Source organism: Poecilia mexicana, unplaced genomic scaffold, assembly GCF_051168715.1.
Source record: "Poecilia mexicana isolate PSO_F unplaced genomic scaffold, ASM5116871v1 scaffold_7, whole genome shotgun sequence".
Classification (NCBI taxonomy): domain Eukaryota; kingdom Metazoa; phylum Chordata; class Actinopteri; order Cyprinodontiformes; family Poeciliidae; genus Poecilia; species Poecilia mexicana.
Genome location: NW_028263376.1, coordinates 16684368 through 16705465, shown reverse-complemented (window position 1 = coordinate 16705465; position 21098 = coordinate 16684368). Strand labels below are relative to the sequence as shown.

The 21098-nt window shown below is 38.6% G+C and overlaps 1 protein-coding gene across 4 annotated transcripts in view; it reads right to left on the bottom strand.

The window, feature by feature from the left end:
* rapgef3 (Rap guanine nucleotide exchange factor (GEF) 3) overlaps window positions 1–21098 on the bottom strand; it is a 33426-nt gene that overhangs the window by 10842 nt on the left and 1486 nt on the right. The window contains exons 2-6 of one of the 4 annotated variants that reach the window (XM_014969533.2): window positions 18249–18336; window positions 10106–10150; window positions 2450–2556; window positions 2251–2372; window positions 371–548 (exon numbers count right to left, since the gene is read on the bottom strand). In XM_014969533.2, the coding sequence (XP_014825019.2) occupies window positions 371–548; window positions 2251–2372; window positions 2450–2556; window positions 10106–10150; window positions 18249–18311 (515 nt within the window). In that variant the 5' untranslated portion in view covers window positions 18312–18336. Of the gene's footprint in view, window positions 1–370; window positions 549–2250; window positions 2373–2449; window positions 2557–10105; window positions 10151–15720; window positions 16091–18248; window positions 18337–21098 lie in introns of those variants that run through there. The other 3 variants (XM_014969530.2, XM_014969532.2, XM_088007158.1) reach the window with 3 other exon arrangements.

The following is a 21098-nucleotide window of genomic DNA, read 5'->3' as shown; positions in this document are numbered from 1 at the left end:
GAATTAACCGTTTCACATATTTTATTCTCTTATCTTTTATTTTTCTGTTGAGCAACTTCAGAAGTTTCTGTTTTGTTATATCTTATGCATATGTTTAATTATAATAATGTGAGAAAACCACAATTTTCTGTTTGTTCAGTATGCAGCTGACAAAATATTAAAATGTAATGAGATATTGTTAAATTCAGTATATTTTGAAAAATTTAGCCCTTATGTTATGAAAAGACAGTCGACACTCAGGTTTTTACTTGGGTTTTTAAGAAAATGGCTGCTTATTGATGAGATCAGTTGACTTTAGATCAACTTATTAGTTAATAACGTACATCCCTAATAAATACACAAAAACTGTCCAACAGTTTTCCATGCTGACCATTTGCGTAGGATCATGGTGAGCAGCGCATCGGGGCCCAGCTGGGACAGCAGGGACAGAGCTTCATGCAGCTCGTCCTCCAAGTCCTTCTCGTTGGAGACGTGGTTCAGGCCAAACTCTGAGTCCTGGAACCGGTAGAACTGTGTGTCCTTGTCAAGGAAGTTCAGATCCTGTTTCACTGGAAACATTCACAACACAGGAAAAGACGGCAGGATTTAAAAATTTATTCACTTCAAACAGAAAAACGGTGCCTGTAAAAAGAATTTGCCTCTCTGGATGTTTCACCCATTTAATTCCCAAATCAGTCATGTTGAATAAAATTAGAATAAATATATTTTAAAAATCCTTTAATTTCAACAAAATGACAAATAAAAATATGTAACATAAATTAAATGTGTGGAGACTCCATGGTCAAGTGGCAGATGAGATCAAAGAGGAGTAACATCACCACAACCCACTGTGAAGCATGGTGGTGGCAGCATCATCCTGGAGGCAGTTGGTTCTGTGACTTCAGAGAACGTTCATTTATCAGCAAGACGACCCAAAGCATTTAGCTAAAACTACGCAGAAACGGTTTGAAGAAAACAAGGTGGCTGTTCTGAAATGGCCCAGTCAAAGTTCAGACCTCAGTGACAGGGTTGAAATGGGATGTTCAGTCAATTCCCATGTAACCTGGTAGCTTTATCAGTTTGACATTAGTCGTTTTTGTCACAAAAGCCTAATTTAGTTGATTATAATTGATTTATAAAAGCAATAAAAAGGGTAAAACGTCCAAGCAGTTGAGTACCATTTACAGGTACTGTAATTACCTCAAGGTCGGACATTGTTTTGACATTGAGGTAAATTTTGTTTTCAGATAAGAGCTTCGTAAAATCCAGATACATGGAAATAAGTGCAAATTGTTTCTGAGTTCCTGTTGGCTCCTGATGAAGCACTTGTGTCCTGATTGGAGTGGTCTTCATCGGGATAACAGAGCATCATCCCAGAGGCATGAACAGCCAGAGAACCCTCGACCCGGCAGAAAACGCTCTCAGACTGATGCCACAATATTCATGTGCGCTGAATTTCAAGCTTTTCAAACCCTTCTGGAAAATGTTAGAGTATGCTACTGCTGCAGAGATTATCATCAGCATAAATTAAAGACATTAAATATGGAAGAAACATCAGATATCCATCAAGAATTTCATGAGTATGAACATAATATGTCTTGAGCTCAGCTGTTTAGCTGTTTAATAGTTGTTTTTTTTTCATGTTTATTCAAATTGTCACCTTGTTTTGACAGTAAGGTATGAGACAATATCTATAAAAATCAACTCCTCTGAGTGATACGATAGCAGTCTGCAAAAATGCACCACACCATGTCAGAAACAACAAGTAAGCTTGTGTATGCGTTGCTAAATGGCGCAAAATAACTTACTGCCAGGAAAACTGCTTATCCGATGTCATTGGTGGGTATGCTAACTAGCCTTAGCATACGTAGCTAATGCTAAGGCTATGTTGTGGTGAACCAGCTGTAGTGTAGCAGAGAGTAATGAGGAGGGTGTGAGTGGCATGTACACCAGAGTGATTGACAGCCCTAAGACTGTCCTCTTGGATCTCTGGTTGTTTCTGACTGAGTGGTGTATTTCTGTAGTTAGCACTGGGAGCACTGGGAGAAGGCAGAGAGCTTCATTTTCACATTTTATCTGTTTTGTACTGTAACAAAACGTTTTTCATTTATTTTTTCTAAATAAAAGATGCAGACTGCATCTTTAAATTAGACTAAATGATTAAATGACTTCTAAAGGCAAATAAATGTGCCGGATTTTTATCAAAATGTGAAGTTTTCCAAGGCAGTGCACAGGATTTTTCTGAACTGAAGCTGGATTTAGCGTCCTCACCATGAACGAGGATTCCCTCGTCCACCAGGACCTGCCACATTCCAGCAGCCTGACTTCTTGACTGCAGGCATTCGCTCTGTTTCATCAGCCAGTCAACCAACTCCTTCCCTGAGCAGCATTGCCTGTTGGGGAAACGAAGCAGATTGTAACACATGTAGCCTGTATTAGCTGAAGGTAAAAACACTGTGAGCTGAAGTACCTGTGTGTTTTCAGGTGATGCTTCCTGTCTCGGATCAGGCCAGGGTTCTTCTCGACCATAACGCTGTACACCGACCGCGCAGCTTTTACGACACGATCCGAAAGAAACTGAACAGAAAGGAGGAGATGAGTGGTTTTAATTTTGATGGATTTTACTGGAGGTCTTAGACAAAGCAATACAAAGTATGTTTAATTGTGAAGTGGATGAAACATAATTTATAGTTTACATTGTTTGCAAGCTTTCAGAGTCTGAAAAGTGTGGTATACGTTCACTCCCCCAGTTTATACATTGTAGATCCGTCTTTTGGAAAACGTCGGTAAAACCTTTGCACAATTAGAGAGTCAAGTTTTTTCTTTACAATAAAGTTTTTTCTATTAACTATTTTCAAATCGTGCCAAGAATCCCCATTTGGATTCATTTATGCTATTCTATACCGCATGTGTCAAACTCGAGGCCCGCGGGCCAAATCCGGCCCTCCATATGTTTTTACAAGGCCTCCTAGACTCTAGAAATAAAACTTTTAAGATAATACTGTGCTTAAATCTTATTTTATCAATCAAATCAGAGGTTTTATTTGTATTGTGTCAAATTATATTAATGTGAAAATATGTTTAATATTATTTTAGCAGTTTGTTATAGTTAGTTTTATTTAGATTTTCTGGCTTTTTGAGGACATTCTTGATACTGAGGCGGCCCAAAATGAAAACAGTTTTTCATCCCTGTTTTTCATCCTACCAGCTCTTCTCTGTTTAAGCTCCATCCATCCTTCTATCAACTTTGTGACCAGCTAATGAGAAGCATGTCAACAGCATTATGCTGATTCCACCATGTTCAACCTGATACACATCTACTGACCCTCTAAATGGATTATCACGAATATTTGTGTGACTTTCTTTCAGAAACAGCTTTCTTTTTGCTGCTCTTCTAGATTTGTACGACTAATAGTTGTCATGTCAGTAGATTGTCAACTGAGTTGTGGATCTCCAGATTTATCTTGGATCTTGTGCCTAAAAATGCAAGGCAGGGTATCGAGGCGTTTCTTTCGCTTGCTAAAATGCAAGAATTTGTAACAAAAACAGTTCATTTCACCGAAACAGACAACTTCTGCAAACATTATCAAATACTCCAGAATTTGCTCTGACAAAAGAGAGAAATGGAGGGACACACTTTTCATCACAGCAATCCCCCCTACTTAAACCCACCCCCAGTGTGGAAATCATGTGTACCTCAACATCGTGAGTGGAGATTTCCGTAGGTGTTGAAGTGTGACTTAGCGTGTGTGTAAGTGTGGGTTGCATGAGGGTGAGAACGCGTTAAAAATGGCTCTGCGAAACTCTCCCACACCCCACTGAGCTCCCAGCCTGCGCAGCTCGTTCTGTAGCTGCTACACGGCAACAACAAACTTTCGCCTTCTCACCACCCTCTACGTTTTTTCTTTTCTTTGAGCCAAAACTTTCCATTGAAAGTCTGAAGCAGAAGCACAGAGGTGGGTTTCCGTCACTTCAGAGGGCTTACAGCAGCTTCCTGTGTGCTGATAGTGTAACAGCAGCCTACTTAGCACTAATTCCACCTGAACTTACCTTCTAGTAAACCAGGTCAGTTTTCTGGCTTAATCTAATACCTGCCATTATGTGGACTTATTCCGTCCTGAAACGTCCCCACATTTTCTGCGTGCACAGATTTAGGTCACCACAATGTGATTAACACAAGTGTCCACATGCAACTCAATGAGCTCTGGCTTAAAACATAAAACCACTAGAGATTGGGGCCCAAAGCCTGTCAGCCACTCATGCAGACAGAAATCTTATGTAATAAAAAAGGGCTTGGTTTATGGCTTTGTAATACCCAGTAGTTCAGGATGCTTCAAGTTCATAGCATGACCTACATTTTATGACTGAGCGTGGTGGGACCTTTGCTCCTCCCTGTCTTGTTTGCCTGCAGACACCTCCTGCACGTCTTGTGATTACACGAGTGGCTCAGACGCTCGCATGCTTGCGTTCTGGATTTTCTTCAAGAGGCTGTTGTTTGCCCAAGGTGGTGGACTTGAGTTTCACAGAGCTCCACATTGACTGTGTGCTGTTTTATTTAATTTGAATCGGTAAGTGGAGTTTAAAGAGAACAAGTGGCAGAATCTCTCTGAAACCTTTTAACCTCCCATCGTCATCCGCCTTAGGATACGAAAACACCCGCTGACCTTTTGCTTTCCCTTCTGGCCTTACACTCGATGACGTCAAGGCGACTGCCACCCATTCGTCGTTTCTTTTACATGCAAATTCACAAATCAAAATTGACAACTATGATTTATTATGGAGAGAAAGACGACAGGACACTGTTCTAAAAAACATTTTGTTTTCTCTTTTTTTGTCACAGTTTTAAGTTTCAGACTCAACTAAAGGTTTGACAAACAAACTATCCTGGCCTCACGTAAAAAAAAAGTAATTGTCCTGTAAACTTAATAAGCTGGCCCACCATTAGCGCCAGCCACTGCTGGCAATCTTTTGTGATAACTGGGAATAATTTTTACAGGCCTGTAGAGAAATTAAAGTTAAAACACAACAGCCCATTAAGTCAAACAACAGAAGGGTGATTGAATTAAAGTCCAGACTTTGACTAGGTCACGGATAACCTTCAGTTTGTTTTGTGAGTCACGTATAAGTGGACGTGGAAATGTTTTTCAGATTATTTTTCTCTGCCTCACAACCACAGTGCACTTGAGCTAAGAGTCACAAACTGGAGGGTGGAAGTTCAGCTTCAATTGGCTCAGTCTGAGGTTGAAACAATCGGATTAATCGCAATGAATCGATAGTGAAATAATTGTCAACTAATTTAGTAATCAATTATTAACTAGAATACACAGATAAAAGATGCAAATTTGCTGAAAAGAGAAAGATATTAAGATCAGCATTAAGCCAAAACTGTACAAAAATACATAATTTTGTATTTAAGATAAAAAAATTGCTTCATTTGTAAATATTTTCAAACCAGAACTCCTCAAGACATAGTTTTAGTTTCAGTTGGTTCAAATTCTGTAAAAACTCCTATTAAGTTCCTGTTGTTATCCAATTATCAGTTAATCCAAAAAAATACTCAACAGATTAACCCTACACTGTTAAGTCAAGCAGAAATGACTGAGCTTTTCACGTTGATGTTAAAAGCATTTTTTAGCTGCAGATGCATTTCTTTGCTACAAAAGATAAAGCGTTCCCTAAAGAAATGCTGTGATGTTACGTTTTAGGCAATAAAATATTGAATTTAATTTATTATACTTTTTATGTATAATGCAAAAAAGTTCAAGTGGTTCTGCAGAATGTGTAAATTTTTTGTCAGAATTATCCACCATGTTTGACTGTCAGAATGATATATATTATTTATGAATTATGTTAGTTTTATGCCAGATGTAACTAAAATGTGTCACTTTTCTTTAGTCAGTCCATTTGGGAATGCCGAGATGTTTTCGGCAGAAATGAGACAGTTTGTTTTCTCAAGTGTGCTTTTTGTCTTTAGATGCCATTTTTGCCCAGCTGCTAACTGAGGTTAAGGTCGGCGTAAGGCCTGCGCTGCTTTTGATGTTTCTATAAGGTAAGCCGCATTTTCTTTATTTATTTCAATCAGCTGTGTTTGGTATCAAAACGTGTTTGCCCATGTGAGTCGTTTACGGCTGACAAACATGTTTTTGCAGCACTTAAGCCTCAGACGCAACATGGGGGTAGTTAGTGTGAGCAGAGGCGTCTGTGAAACCTCCCTGGAGTAAGGCTGTCTGGAGGTCACCAGTGTTCCCAGGGGCCCGTTTTCCCCCTGAGGCTCCCAGAGTCACATTCTCAGGCATGTCAGAACCAAAACGTATGGCCCTTTTGAGACGACTTTCCATTACCTACGCAAGTTCTTTAAAATAATCACTTCCAAAGCCATAAGTCACAGAGAGGCCTACCCCCTCACTGCTAAACCTGGCAATTATATAAACATGCAAAGTGCAGAACTATTTTTTCATTTTATGCAACATTTTTGAACTCTCTCAGCTACTGTTTTTATTTGTGGCCTTGGGTTTACACATTGGTAATCTATTCATGTCATATACAGCTGTAACCCTGCAGGTAATTGCTCTAAGTGAGTCTAATTGTACAGCAAATATAAATCTCACCTGCTGACCTGCCAAAAGTTGTGTAAAACAAAGAGCAGTTAAATATACTATCAGTCTGTGTGCAGCAATAATTCAAACATACGGCCTACATGCAAGTTCTCAAGGGATAAAATGTATGAATCTTAGACCCAGGAGTCATGTATAATACCTTACAAAGGCATTCACACATGTAATATTTTCACATGTTCCCCACAAACTTCATTATATTACAGGTATCAATATGATATAAAGTTTAAATTTTTTTTTAGAAAGCTAAAAATGTGCAAAGGGTGGCATGCAATCACACCTATCTCATATTCAGCAAAGCTCAGCCCATCACCTGGCAACCCAAGCAGAGCTCCAGCATGTTTCGTCGGCTGGTTTTACGAGTGATGCACTTTCTGCATTCTTGTTGGTTGTGCAGGAGGCTCTACTTCTGCTTTTCATAGATGTACGATTGTATATTTGCTCATCTGTTTGCAGCCATTTTTATGTGCAAGTGTAAACGTTGAGTCGGGGGTCGTGACCAGCAGCTTATTTGGATTTAAAGTGACAGGCCCAAAAACAACTAATTCTGAAAGTAGATCACAACAGGCAGAACTGACCAGAATAAAATCTCATCATCTAAGAATGATTTTGTGGGGGAAAAAAACGTGTAAAGCCCAACCTAACCTGTTGAAGGTTAGGTTATTGTTGGTTATTGTTCTTTAAAAGAACAATTCATACTGCAGTGAAACATTTAGTCAGCTCTGTATGGCAGAGCTGATGCTCGAGTAAAAGTAGAAGATTATTGTAATCTTTTCTGTACTTCACATTTGTATTTTCTGTTCAGTATTGTCTTCAAAAACTCACTTCTAATCTTGGAAAAAAAAGATGATACATTAAACTGTGAAAAAAACAAACATATGCAGTGTAGTTTTATGCTTTGGTGTTGTTGGGCGGAACGATTAAGAGCGCACAGAGTTTTCCACTCTGTCTCCTCTGTAGGCGAGACGATTCTTTGTGTCTTTCTCTGTGTGTGACCTTAGTGGGATGTGCTGGGTGAGAAGCAGAAGAAGCAGAACACTGCGTGAGCTGACGAGCCGCGTAGCACAGCTCCATGGACTGACTCTGACACCTCTCTCTTTTTCTGAGAAAAAGACAAAACAGTTCTTCTGAACGACACACATTCATCTTGTCATACACCAGAAGTCTGGGGAAAGTGCTGGTCAGAAATGCTGGAGTTTCAATTATCTATCTGAATTGTTCTGTCAGGGTGGAATGATAAAGAACTTTAACAGGTTTTTAAAAAAAAAAACAATAATTGAGTCCACAGGTTTGAGTTTATTGTGGATTTTCTCTGATCCACACAGGGTGTAAGAGGTAAATATAAACGTATACCGCCATGAATATTTGAAGAAATTTAACTTTAAGAAATTGTGGAGAAGCCACTCCCTTTGTGGAGCCAATAACCACCTTCTGGCATAAAGTCTGACTGACTACATGACCTCTCTGCTTTAACCCTGGTGGTTTTCACACCCAGGTTTTAAGTATATTCCATACATTTTAAATAAGTTTGAGGCTAGAGCAGGGGTGGGCAATCCTGGTCCTCGAGGGTCGGTGTCCTGCAACTCTTGGATGTCTCCCTGGTCCAATATACTTGAATCCAACAGCTGAATCACCACCTAAGTGCAGTCAGGTTCTCCAGAGTCCTGCTAATGACCTCATTATTTGACTCAGGTGTTGAAGTAGAGACACATCTAAAAGTTGCAGGAAACCGGCCCTTGAGGCCTGGAGTTGTCCACCCCTCTAGAGTCATTCATGAATCCTAGTATTAGGTTACTTTATTATTAATTTTGTGTATTGCACTAGTTTTACTTCAAACAACCTAAACCATGCTACGCAGAGGCTCAATCTTTGTCTCCTCTGACATAAAGACTTTGTAAAAGTTTTGGTTTGTGCAACTTTCAGCTGAGTTTGAGCTTCTTTCTTGGCGGTACCCTCTCAGTCCAAACATATGCAGGTAGCCTCTTCTACCTGGGAGTGGCTTTAACCAGCTGCTCCCCAACCATCGCCGGCCATATTTGTCTTCATTTGCAGATCCTGGATATTTTCAAGCTTAAGTTTTAATATTTACTCTGGTTTTGTGGTTTATAAGCATCATCGTCTTATTAAAAACAATCAGTTTTGTCCAGTGTGCCCATACTGTATGATTTTAATACAAGGGGTTAGCATTTGGAGCTTAGCAACCAAACTGGCAGCTCCTCTGCCATCCCATTGTTTCTCTCAGAAAAAAAAAAAAGTTTTTGATTTACCTTGAGATGAAAAATACACTTTACTTCTCCAGTCAAACAGGGCCCACTGAATCTAACCAGAACTCACTTTCCATGTCCATCTGCACTATCAGTGCTTTTAAAGCTCCTCTGCTTGGCACAACACTGAAGAAGTCCAGATAAAACAGCTCAAGGGGTCTGGACTGGATCGAGTAGGGCTCAGGATCAGTCATCCATGGGCCTTTAAAGTGCCCTTTAGACTCGTTATGGCTCCCGGGCCAGGAATGCGTTTCTTAAGACTTGCTTGAGTGGTAGTGCAGGATATTGCAACAACAAAAGAACCCGTTCAGCACTTCTGGAGGATGCACGCACCGCTAGTCTACACGTTACTAAACATCAGCAAAAGCAAAGCCAAGTGCTTGTCAGTGAGTGACGATGCAGAGATTTAGGGTATGATTTACATTTTTTGAAGTTTGGGAGGGTTTTATAACAGTAATTCAGTAATTAGTATGAAAGTATAAAAAAAATCACAAGTTCAAGTTTTTCTTTCTGCTATTCCAACCATTTAGTCCTAATCTGAGAAACTGCCTTGTGGTAAGAGTTTTTCTTCAGCCGCATAAAGAATAAAGTACTGCAGAGCTGTCCCTCCCCCACCTGTTACTGTGAACTGCCAGTCAGCTGACTGAAAGTTTTCTTGCATTTTTTGCTTCCTTATGAGAAAAACAAATTTGACTGTTTGGAAATATTGCTGAATCTATTTCCACTTGAGTCAATGGAGCTTTTACTTCCTAAAGAGCAACACTCTGCCCCTTCCCCACCTGTTGCTGTGCACTGCCAATTAGCTGACTGAAAGAAAGCTTCTATACAGAAAAATCTGTCTGTTTTGGATTATGTAGTGTTACTTTTATAACACTAGAGTGTTATAATGATTATCGTATTTACTTATTTTAAATATTTTTTCCTCTTAAATTTTTGTTTTAATATTGTGATATGGTGAAACTTTGGTATTATTTAAATGAAGATTAATATACTGTGAGAATTTCATCCTGGCCCAAGCCTATAACTTGCCTGTAATCAATGTCGTTTAGATAAAATTGTTTTTCTAATAATTCGTTCTGGTTTTATCAGTCTCTACGTTTTTCTAAGAGATTGAGTTTCAGATCTCTCATCTCTTCTGAAATCATGACTCTCCCACTGGTCTTCGGGAGTTTAAAAACACACACTGGGACAGTGAATTACTCTTGGCTGTGGGGAGGATATGTACTGAAGAATGTTTGGCATACACACCTGCTTCATAGAGTCCTTTGGATCCAGGGCCTCTGGCAGTGGAGTCTAGGAGAAAACAGAAAGAGAGGCTTTATTCTCACTTCCTCTGATCTGCAGAATGCTTCAAACCTCTGAAATAAAACACTTGAACTTCTGCGGAGCACCGGCAGCGTTCTGCTCCGGCTAGCTGGACTAGTTGTTGATGATAATCTTCCGTTAAATGAACGGATATTGCCAGGCTGGAGTGCTCGGATAGCGGTAATACTGTTTTTATTGTCATAGAGATGAAGGTCAACACAAATATTACCTACATTTGTCTCCCTTGTCTGAGACAATTTGTCTCCATCACAGAGTAGGTAGGTGTCAAGTGGGTATAATCAGTGGGTGGAGAGAGGAATATGCACAGTCTGCTTCCTCACATCATGCTGCTTTGCTTTTAATTACAAACAATTATTTATTTTAGCAACAGGATTTTATTGTTGCTTACTTATGTATGTTTTTTTCCTGGATATTAATTTACCTTTTCTGCTTTCTGAGCTTACATAACACTCTGCGATGTTATAGCTGCACTTTGGTCTAACTGGGACTTCCTCCTTGCTGCCTGGTTTTTATGTTTTTATAACCACCTCGTTATTACTGCAGTGCACCTGTGTTCCCACGGTAATTGTTTTCAATAAATCTAATTTTACAGCCTCATAAAAGCTCATCTTGAGCAGAAATGAATTAGTCATTTCACATCTCCCAAAATGTCCACTAACTCCCTCACATGTCATTGTTTGTGACGTACCACAGGGGTCAGTGTTGGACTTAAAGTTATTTATTTTGTGAACAAACAAGTACAGTCTTTAATCATCTATGTTTTTTAAAAATATTTTCTCAAAACAGCACTAATATTTCTACATGGTAAATCGTAGATTTCCTTCCATTCTTTGTTTTTTCTAATATAAAAGTGGGTTATAAATTAAACAATGCAATACATCTGTTTTTATAAACCTGCTTGCAGGATTATTGCTATTATCACTTTTTGATGCGACTATAGTTTACAAGTAAACTTGAACTATAATATTTTCACAAGACAAAGTGATTTATTGAGGTTTTATTCATAGAGAATACAAAAGTTGAACATTTTTAGGTAATAATGGTTGTGATAGATCAGTTTCTGTGTGAATGTGGACTTGTACATGTGTAATAGAGGATTGCGTTAATATTTATGCAATATGCAACAGAGATCAGATGAATAAATAAAAACTTCTGCTACTTTCTGAGTAAGTTGTATGCTTAACTGATAATATGAGATTATCCATGTGTTGTTTATGTGTTTCATATAGTGGAGCAGCAGCAAAAGCTTGAATCAGTGGACTGAAGTTGTATGAAAAGATTTTTTAAAAAGTAATCGCATGGCATCGCTGACGGTGACACATATACAGAAGCTGGTGACATTAATCTGGAAGTTGTGATAAGATCTTCACGTCACTGATAAACATCACTGCTGCTACTCCTTCTGCAGCCAGACTTTGTGGCGTGTTTTGTCTGGTCTGCACTTTGGCCACATGATCAAGGCACAGATGGCAAAATATTTTCCCTAATTCAAGAAGAAAAAAATGTCTAAATTTGTGTGAGCCAAAAACTTAAAGTTTTTAAAGCATAGTTTATAACCATAACTTCCAAATATGCTAATTTTCGTCAAGCAGTACACGAGTTTCATCAGTGGAGACTCAAGCAAAGAAATTTAATCAGAGCTAAAACTAACAATGTGGAGGAACCAGTTGCCTTTCGGGACTGCAGGAAGACACCGGCAGAAAAGACAGATCTGCTTTTTATCTGCGTTAAAAGAAGGACCTGAAGAAAAACAAGGGTCAGCTGTTGGTTACAGTTCTTACAGTCTTTGTTTTTAATTGGATCAGTAATTAAAAAGTGAACTGAAAAGCATAAAACTTTAATTATATCAAACTGAAATGTACAGTTACCACGTAGGCACTGCCAGAGTAGTTAACACAATGTGCTCATGAGATAATCATCTCTTCAAAGTAAAAAAAAAAAGTGTCTTTTAGAACTAGAAAAGCTCTTTCAACTAAAAGTACTCTCTCAAGTAACATCTATTGTGTCTTTTTTGAATACTGAGCAAGTTATTATGTGTGAAATTATCTGGATAATCTCAAAATCAGTGGTTTAGATGTCAGGATTAAACTGAAAAGGCCAGAGAAGGAGGTTGGGTGACTAAGTTGGTAAAGCAGGTGCACAATGTTCAGAGTCTTTAACGCCGTTGTCCTGCGTTCAATTCCATTTCCCTCTTTTCTTTCAACTTACACTTCAAAATATCCTTCTTTTTTAAATCTGATTTTGTGTGTTTCTTTGAAACTGATGGGGCTGATGAAAACAAAGCCAGGCTCTGGAGATTTAAAGTTGTTTCTACTTCAGTGACTTGTAAATTTAGAACCGGAGGCTTTCAACCCTGCTCTGTGTCTTCCTGTGACCTGGAAACAAAGCCTTCCACTTTGCACATTCTTCTCCACACCCCTCCGTAAACCTAGCGGAGGAGCTGCGGGGAAGGTGAACAATAAACAATACACTATTAATAACCTGAGTTTAATAAGAAAAGCTGTGTGCCTTCCCATGTCCCTTCTCTGGGGTTGCACACACAATAGAGACTTTCTGCTTTGGTCTACTTGGAGCCATTCCTCAGATTTCTGTGAAGTGGCACTTTGCACATAAAAGAGTAATACTGGCACAGCTTTGTAGCACTCCAACACTTTAAAACAAATCTGCACTGAAGTTGTAGAAAATGATTAGAATCAGAAATAGAAACCACAGTAGGTCTAGCATAAAGATGTGGTTTCCAAACCTTTTGGCTTTCAAAATAAGAGTAGAAAAGAGTCAAACTCTTTCAGATAATAATAAGATATACATAATAGAGAGGTTTCTCTACCTGCTGCTACGCACTGCTAGTCAGCTGCACCTTGTCTCTGATAAGAAAGAAAGATTTGTCTTTGGAGAAAAAAACGAAACAAAATCATGATGCAGGGACTCCAATTTCCAGCCATCGATCTGATTAACGTGGAAGTTGGGCAATACTATTAGAGCTGTAATTATAAATGTATTAGTTTAACAGTACGTACAATTGTAGATGTTCTCGTTTAAATAATTAAATCATGTTTATTTAAATGTTCTGAAACCTCGATGTTTTCATTCAAACTTAATATTTTCTGGGAGCTCACACTGGTCCATAAACAACAAACAGCAGTAATTAGTTTATTGTTTTCATCTGTTCAAAAGTACAGTTTTTGTTTTAATCTTTTATACATTTTATTAGATAAATATGCTTTTAGTATGACTTCTTTTTGTTATTTAGTTTGGCTTGTAAAGAAGATGTTCAGACCTCATTTATTGATTTGTTATTCTAAGTTTGGGAACCACTGATGGGTATTAACACACGACTCGTACGGTAGTTTCAGGGTGAAGGGACTGTGTTTTAGGGCTGTTGTAAACGAATATTTTAGTAATCGAGTAATCTATCGATTATTCTTACGATTAATCGAGTAATCGGATAAAAAAAATTACAAAATGAAATATTGGTAAATCTGGCATAATACCGGTGTTACTATCAGATATCAATATCAGTCCAATTTTTCATATTTGAGCATCCCTAACAGTTGCTTTTTTGTAGTTTAGAAAACTAACCTGTAACAATAATAGCTCACTTTCTAAGTTAACCAGAAGAAAAGTTACAGAAAAATCTGAAATTATATTGAATTTAATAACAAAGAGGCAGGCTAACAAATATGCTTATAAAAAATGTCTACAATCCAGCTTTTAGTTTAATCTTCAGTGAGTTTAATAGATTAATTAAACTCACCTTGCCACCTAACCTGTCACGCTTTGGGTTTGAAAATACGGGAAATGCCGCCTGGAGTGGGAGGAGAGGGCGAATGAACGAACGTAAGATGGGGTGGAGGGGAGGAAATAGACCAGCGGACTGACGAACCGTTAGACCGGGGGACGAACACGGGGGTAAGCAATACGGGATATTTACGACACCTTCACTGGTCACACTCAGAAACTCATCTACCAGCCATGTACGATGCGCTCCGCCACCCGTTTCTTCAGACCGGGATATGAAATTTATTGTGCGGTTCGTCGGTAAAGCTACATTTACACGGTAAGCATCAGCTACTCAGCCGCCCGCCCTGTTCAGGCTATCCGCTCACCTCAGCGCTCTTCCCGCCGTTCGCTTTCAACCAGCAGCCCCGGAGGAGAAATGCTGCCGTACTCCAGGCATTCCCCCAGTCATTTTAAGGATGCTTATTGGTTCCCCAAAAACGATAAAAAGTCGGGCATTATCATCAATCAATTAAATCCCCACGGGCCAATCTTGAAGATTGGACTTTATGCCGCTGAGACTTAGCTTTTGTCAACAACTCAGAGGCGGAAGTGAGAGCTCCGCGCAACGCAAATGAAGTCCCGGCCGGAACACGGTGCGCTAACTAATAAAACATAAATTAAAGAAGCTTCGAGGCAGGTAAATTTTCCTCGAGGAATTTTAGTAATCGAGGTACTCGAATCATTCGAGGAATCGTTTCAGCCCTACTGTGTTTACAGAGCAGGCTTATTTTCTTACAATAAAATAATTGCCCTTCTGATCAGTTGTACATAATAAAACCAATTATTGTATTCCCAACGCCCAACAATACCGCAATTGAGTCAGTTACTGAAAATAAAGTTAGTCAATGTTTCAAAGTTACAGTTCAAAATGCTGAAATTTCTAAAGTCCTACATCCATCAATATTCTTTAAAAAATTAATTACAGCTAACAAGTCACTTGGTAAAATTTAAGATAGAAAAAAGTGTTAATATTCTTTTAAAAAAGGGACTTGAAGATAAATATATTGGGTCATTATTTAGCAGATTAAGATGTGTCGTATATTACATTATCATAAGGATAGTGATAAATATGTTATATTCCAGTTACTGCAGTGGGAATTATTGGGAATGTTATACATTTTTGTTTCAATTATATGCATAAGTATTATACTATTCTACTTCAGGTTATCATACTATGAAAATACCAATATTTGCCCATTCCAGATAAGACTAAACTATCAGAATAATTAAAGGTCACATTTGAAACCAGTTGTAAACATTGATGTAATGCATTAAAATAAATACAACTGAAGATAAGTTGCTGTTTTTTTTGTGCCAACATAGAGAAATATAAATGAACATAAAGCATCTCTTTGTCACCAGCTAAGCACGTTTTGAGTAGAAAAATCACAATTTTCTGTCATAACCGAGGCTAGGAATACTAATGTGCACAGCTAAAACAATTGTCTAAAATGTCACGAAAATACTCAACATGGACTTCAAAGTAAACATAAGTGGTCGTGTTAGATAAGTTTCAGGTATTAGTAGAAGAAGATAACCCTCAGTTCTTGCATCATGTGATATAAATGCTGGAATTTGCCAGAAAATCTTGATTATCGTTTTCTGGAGGTCAAGAGCTCCACCACTATTCTAAAAAGACCCTGTGGTAGTATAGTCATTTATGTCTTTAAAAAAACGCAGGTTTTTTAAAGCACAGATTATGATTGTCTTTACATAACTTTAACAAAACGACAGGTATTTCTGCGCAGTAAACATACCCAGCTGATGCCCCGTATGGTCGGTTTCTCCACTGAGTAGCGGTGAGGGAACACTTGGTAATTATGAGTCCGAAACAGATGCATCTTGTGTCAGATCAAAACAACCGAAGAACAAGTTTCCCAGTCGGAGGAACCTCGCACGTCCTCGGCATGTCCACGCATTATTCACGGCACGCAGCCGACCGCCCGCTCATTTCTGCACAGCTGCCGCTCAGCACCGCAGAGACGCTGCCTGCGCATTTTGAGTCAGAAATCCCGAGCAGACCGTGTTCCTGCCGTCCCAACGCATCCAGAACTCAGAGCTTCCAGGACGTGCCTGCCTCTGTCAGGAAGGGCTGCGTAATGTTCAGCCATCCCGAGCGGCACTTCTGCGCAGGCGTGCGTGTGCGCGCGCTCTGTGGACCGACGGCTCCGTCAGAGAGGCGGCCTCCCTCTGGCAGCTTTACCACCTCATTAACGGAGTTGGATTTATCTGCTCTGACATATTTGGACTGGATGCGGGCAGGTGCTGCGTGCCGTCCTTTAGAAACATGAGTGCGTCTTGGTGAATTAAAATACGTTCAACAAGTTTATTTCATCATTGACATGGGTGTCACTAATATAACTTATGTATTTGAAGCGTTTATTTGGTTAATTTTGACCAACCCAAACTAACAAAAGTAAACATGTCACATCGGACGAATATTAAATAAATTATAATGCAGAAACATTATAAAACTGCTGCTGACTTGACGGCAAAAGTGGATAGAATGCCCCCAAAATATACTAAATAAGTGTAGCACTACTTACACATATTTTTACTTGAGTAAATGTAAGTAGTTATTCAATATGAGCGAAAAAGTATTTGGTAAAAAGGCTACTCAGATCAAAACATCAGTCATTTGAAATTACACCGTCAGTTGGACAAACATATAAATATATGTGGACATTTTGGTAGTTTAAAGGTCAAAATGAAAATAATTCAGACAAAATGATGTTATTTACAAAATAAAATAAGACAATATATAAACTTATAAAATGTTAAAAACTGCAGGTGTGTGTCTGTGTCTATTGAATTATTGGTTAAAACAATCTTGTTAATCATTTATTGAAACTATTCACAGTGGTAGAGTGGCAAATATTTTACTCAAGTGATACTTCACAATAAAATCCCCTACGTAAAAGTAAAAAGAACTATACACAGTAAAAATACCCCTAAATGTATTTTTGGTTACTTCAGTAACTTTTTGTAAATGTAACTAGTTACTACCTAACTCTCTTTGACAGTTATCCATATCCATTCACTGACACTCTTCAGAGGATAAAGCACCAAAGGTAATCAACAATAGCGTTTTTGCTAAGGGATTTATGGGCAACTGCCCAGGGCAGCAACAGAAAGGGGTTGGAGCAGGAAACTTATTCAGTTGTGCCATGAAATATTTTTCAGGTGATATTTTGCATGTGCTGACACATTTTGAATAGGCACTCATGGTTTGATGCTGAGAAAAGCAAAACTACTTCTGTGGATCGGAGGAGACTGTTTGTGTTCCTGTCTCAAAACGTTTTAATTCAAAGTTGAGTGGAAGGAAAAAGTAACAGAAGAAAAAGTGAAATCTGCTTAAAAATGCTGTAACATTAAAATTATAAATATGTTACTTTGTATGTGCAACTGGTTTGATTTTAAGTCTGTCTGACGTGAATTAAATTGCTCATAGTACATATTGTGAAGCTAAACTTGGCTCTGCAGTCACTTATAGCTGTTCCTATTCTTTAACAGTCAGTCAGAATAAACTGAAGCACTCTGTTCTCTGCAGGTATGGCAAGGTTTAGTTTGTTCAGATCAGAAGCAAGCTGCAGAACTGTGTGGAGGCGTACTTATCAGGTCAACCAGCTGTCGGACTCAGCCGGGCCTGAACAGGAGCAGATAAACAGCAGAACAGCTTTTAAAGTTTTCTATCCACTTCTCAGCCTCACTGTGTTTGTCTTTAGCGCAGGTGTTACACTGTGACATCCACGTCCCTGCTTTATGGGATCATAATATTTGTAGTAGAAGTTCAGCTGCACTATTAAAAATTAATTTTGGAGGGTATTAACTTTAAGATAAACATCAAGCACGTTTGAAAGGCTTAGCAAAGGTTACATTCTACTTTACTTTGGTCAGAAATGCTCTCCATGAAATGCATTAAGGATTCATTCAAGCGACTGTTATGCTATAACAGTGCTATACTGTAAACCTCATAGGCATGGTGAGTTTTTATGAAATGCACAGCTGTCACAAGAGTAGCTTCCTAGAACAAATTTAAAAAGTTTATCACTGTTCCTGCAGGGGTATAAGTTGGTAAGGAGGTCCTTGGTTCAGATTAGCATGTCCTCCAAGTACGACTTTCTTCAAAAACATGATTGTAATTAGTCTATCTATTGCTCTGAAGTATGAGTTTCCATTTGCATGGTTTGTTTGTGTATCCCGCCCATTTACCACTTAGTTACCGGCAGCGGCAGGCACCAGTGTCACAATTTGTTGTTTTACCAGTGTGTATCAAATTACTTACTTCACCGATCTCTGGTGTGCGCCGTCTTGGCGGGGAACAGATGGACTTTACCAAGTTTTCCATGGAAAAGACAACTTGACTCTAATATCTGGAAAGCAGGAAAGCAAAGTACTAATGTTTCAATAATTATTTCAATAATTCAATTCAAACAGTGGAGTTTTTATTCAATATAGAGAATATTTCAAACACTTATTGTTGTCAGTTCTGGTGATCATGGCTCTAACAGAAGCCAAAGTGCTTGAATCAGGTGTCTCTTATATTTCTCTTGAGAAGACTCCACAGATCATTCGTGGCATTTAGATCAGTCAGTCAATCAAATGTGTTGATGCCTTCATCGCTGAACAAGATATTGGTGCTTCTGGCAGTGAGGATGGGTGCCAAGTGCTGGAAAATTAAATCGGCGTTTTCATGAAGCCTGTCAGCAGAGGGAAACGAAGTGCTCTGAAACTTCCTGATACAGGGATTTGCTGACTTTGTACTCGATGAAACATCGCTTCCCAAATCACCGTCGACGGCTGAAGCTCTGATTTCTTTGCCTCTCTGCTCTTGATGAAAAGCAAAATATATTGCATCTTAAAGTGGACTTTGTACAACTGAGCAACCATTCAGCCCTTTATAGCACAGGAAATTCGCTTTGGATAAATTTAAGGAATTGAACAGTTTTAGCCCAAGTTATGCACTGCAGCTGACTCCAGCTCATACCTTATAAAGTAATGTATTTTACCTTGATATTCTTCCTTTTACTTAAGGTTATAGTTATCCCTGTTTGTTTGGCACTGTTTTTTTCCTTCCAAAAAATTTTCAAAGTGCTTGCATACAGTAATATGTACAAAACCAGCTGCTTTAGCAATAATTTGTGGCTTACCCGCCTTGTGGAGTTGTTGAATATCTTTTAGACAACTGATGAGTCAGCAGTCTTCTTAATGATTGTGTAATCCAACATAACAGAACAAATTGTTAAGTTTTAAACATAACCATCGACATAAATAGATTGTCACCAATGAGTTTTTCCGAGTTTCACTTGTTGAACTGAAGTATTCAAACAAATAAACTTTTTGATGACATTCGATTGCACTGCGATGCACCAGCTTAAGTCTACAAATTTGTAAACAACGAAGGAGAACCTTCTGTCATTTTATTTTCCTTGCACTGGATCATAGTCAACTCTGTCTTGCAGGCTGTTATGCAAAGATTGTTTAAATCCCTGCCATTGTTCCAGAGCGGGGCTGCCCTTCCTGCGCTGACCTCAGAGGCAGTTCAGTTTGCCAAGGTTTTCCACAAGGCGCTCAGTCACAAGAACATCCATTCTGTCCTGCTTTTCTGTGCGTGGGTCTGCGCTTTCCCCTCCTGGTTAGATGTAGGAGGGCAGCATATCCAAACAGCCTCTATTGTTTATGTTATTAAAAACCACAGCACCTGTTGCTCACCTCAGCACTTTTCTCTTTCCCTCCAGAAGCATTAATCCATTAGCGTGTGGTGGGTGAAGGATAGCTTTGAAAACGTGCAGAAATCAGCTTGATTTCTTTTACAGCCTTTTTTTTTCAAGACTAAATGTATTAGAATCCACTCTAAAGCATGGCTATAAACATTAACATGCAAGAAAAGGTATCCTCTTACAATGCTTAGACCTTTGAGGAGTCACTAAGATGCCCTAGCAGCTTACCCAAAATGCAGAAATCAAATAGAAAAGTGTTTACATAGTTGAAAATGTCTGTGCTGTGACTAAACCTGTCTATCCCTCTTAAATGTCTTGCAGGAGCTCTGTAATGTCACATTACGTAAGCTAACGAAAAGGGATTTCTTCTTATGCTGGTGATAGAGTCTGAGTTGATAAGAAAAGACATATTAGAATAATTTGATGGTGTCTGGAGTCTAGTATGATTTCCATGCAGCTCTTGCTTTATAAAGTAATGTCTGCTTTAAGTGACTCAAACAGAAAAGATCTGGATCCAAAACAAGCTCTGTGTAGGAAAGTAATCTGTGTTTGATGGTGATAATAATAGAAGAGAAAAACAGAAACTTCCCTTGAAGGTAAATGATTTCTGGGTTTGGGGTTGGTATGAAATCTTAATTATGAAGCAGCAAAATTAAATTGTGGCTTTTGACCTACTAAGCAGTTTAGTGATGTAAAGTTTGTAATGCTTTGCTTCCCAGAAAACTTTTTTCTAAATACATGGCGCCCTCTATTGAGAACTCCGATGTTTTGCAGTTTGCATAGAAAAAAAAGAACATTTAAAGATCATCTGTGTGTATGCAGAATACTAAATATTTTTGCATTGGTGTTAAATTACGCGTGTGTTTAATCTAAAGCATGTTATTTGCTTTTATGCTTTATTCACACTGAAACGTTTCAGATGATCAAACAAACTGTAATACTTGTAAATATGACTGTTGGCTCTTTGTCAGATCCTCCTGTGTTTGGTGTCATTTCTACGTAAATCTTAATTTACGGCTTTGATTTCTGAAACAAGCTTTTATGTGAAAGTGAACGGCAGGTGTTTTGGGGAAGATGCACGTCTACGATTTATGTTGTATCAATTTCTGCTGATCAGAGGTCAGAATCTATCTGTAAACGTCTGTTGCTGAAAATGTGCTATATAAATAAAATTACCTTATCTGATGTATTAGATCACTCTGTTGTGGACATGCTTTGTACTAACAGGGATGTGGCCCTTTAAGTGCATGAAGGAGTTATTATGAAAGTGTCTTAACATTGTGCAGAAAACAAAGTTAGCCTGCTTAATGCCAACACTTCCTGTACTGACATCAAATTTCTTGATAAAGTTGAACTGGATCACTTTTGTCAGCTAAATGATAGATAAGAGAAAGAAGAGAAAATCCTGGTCCACA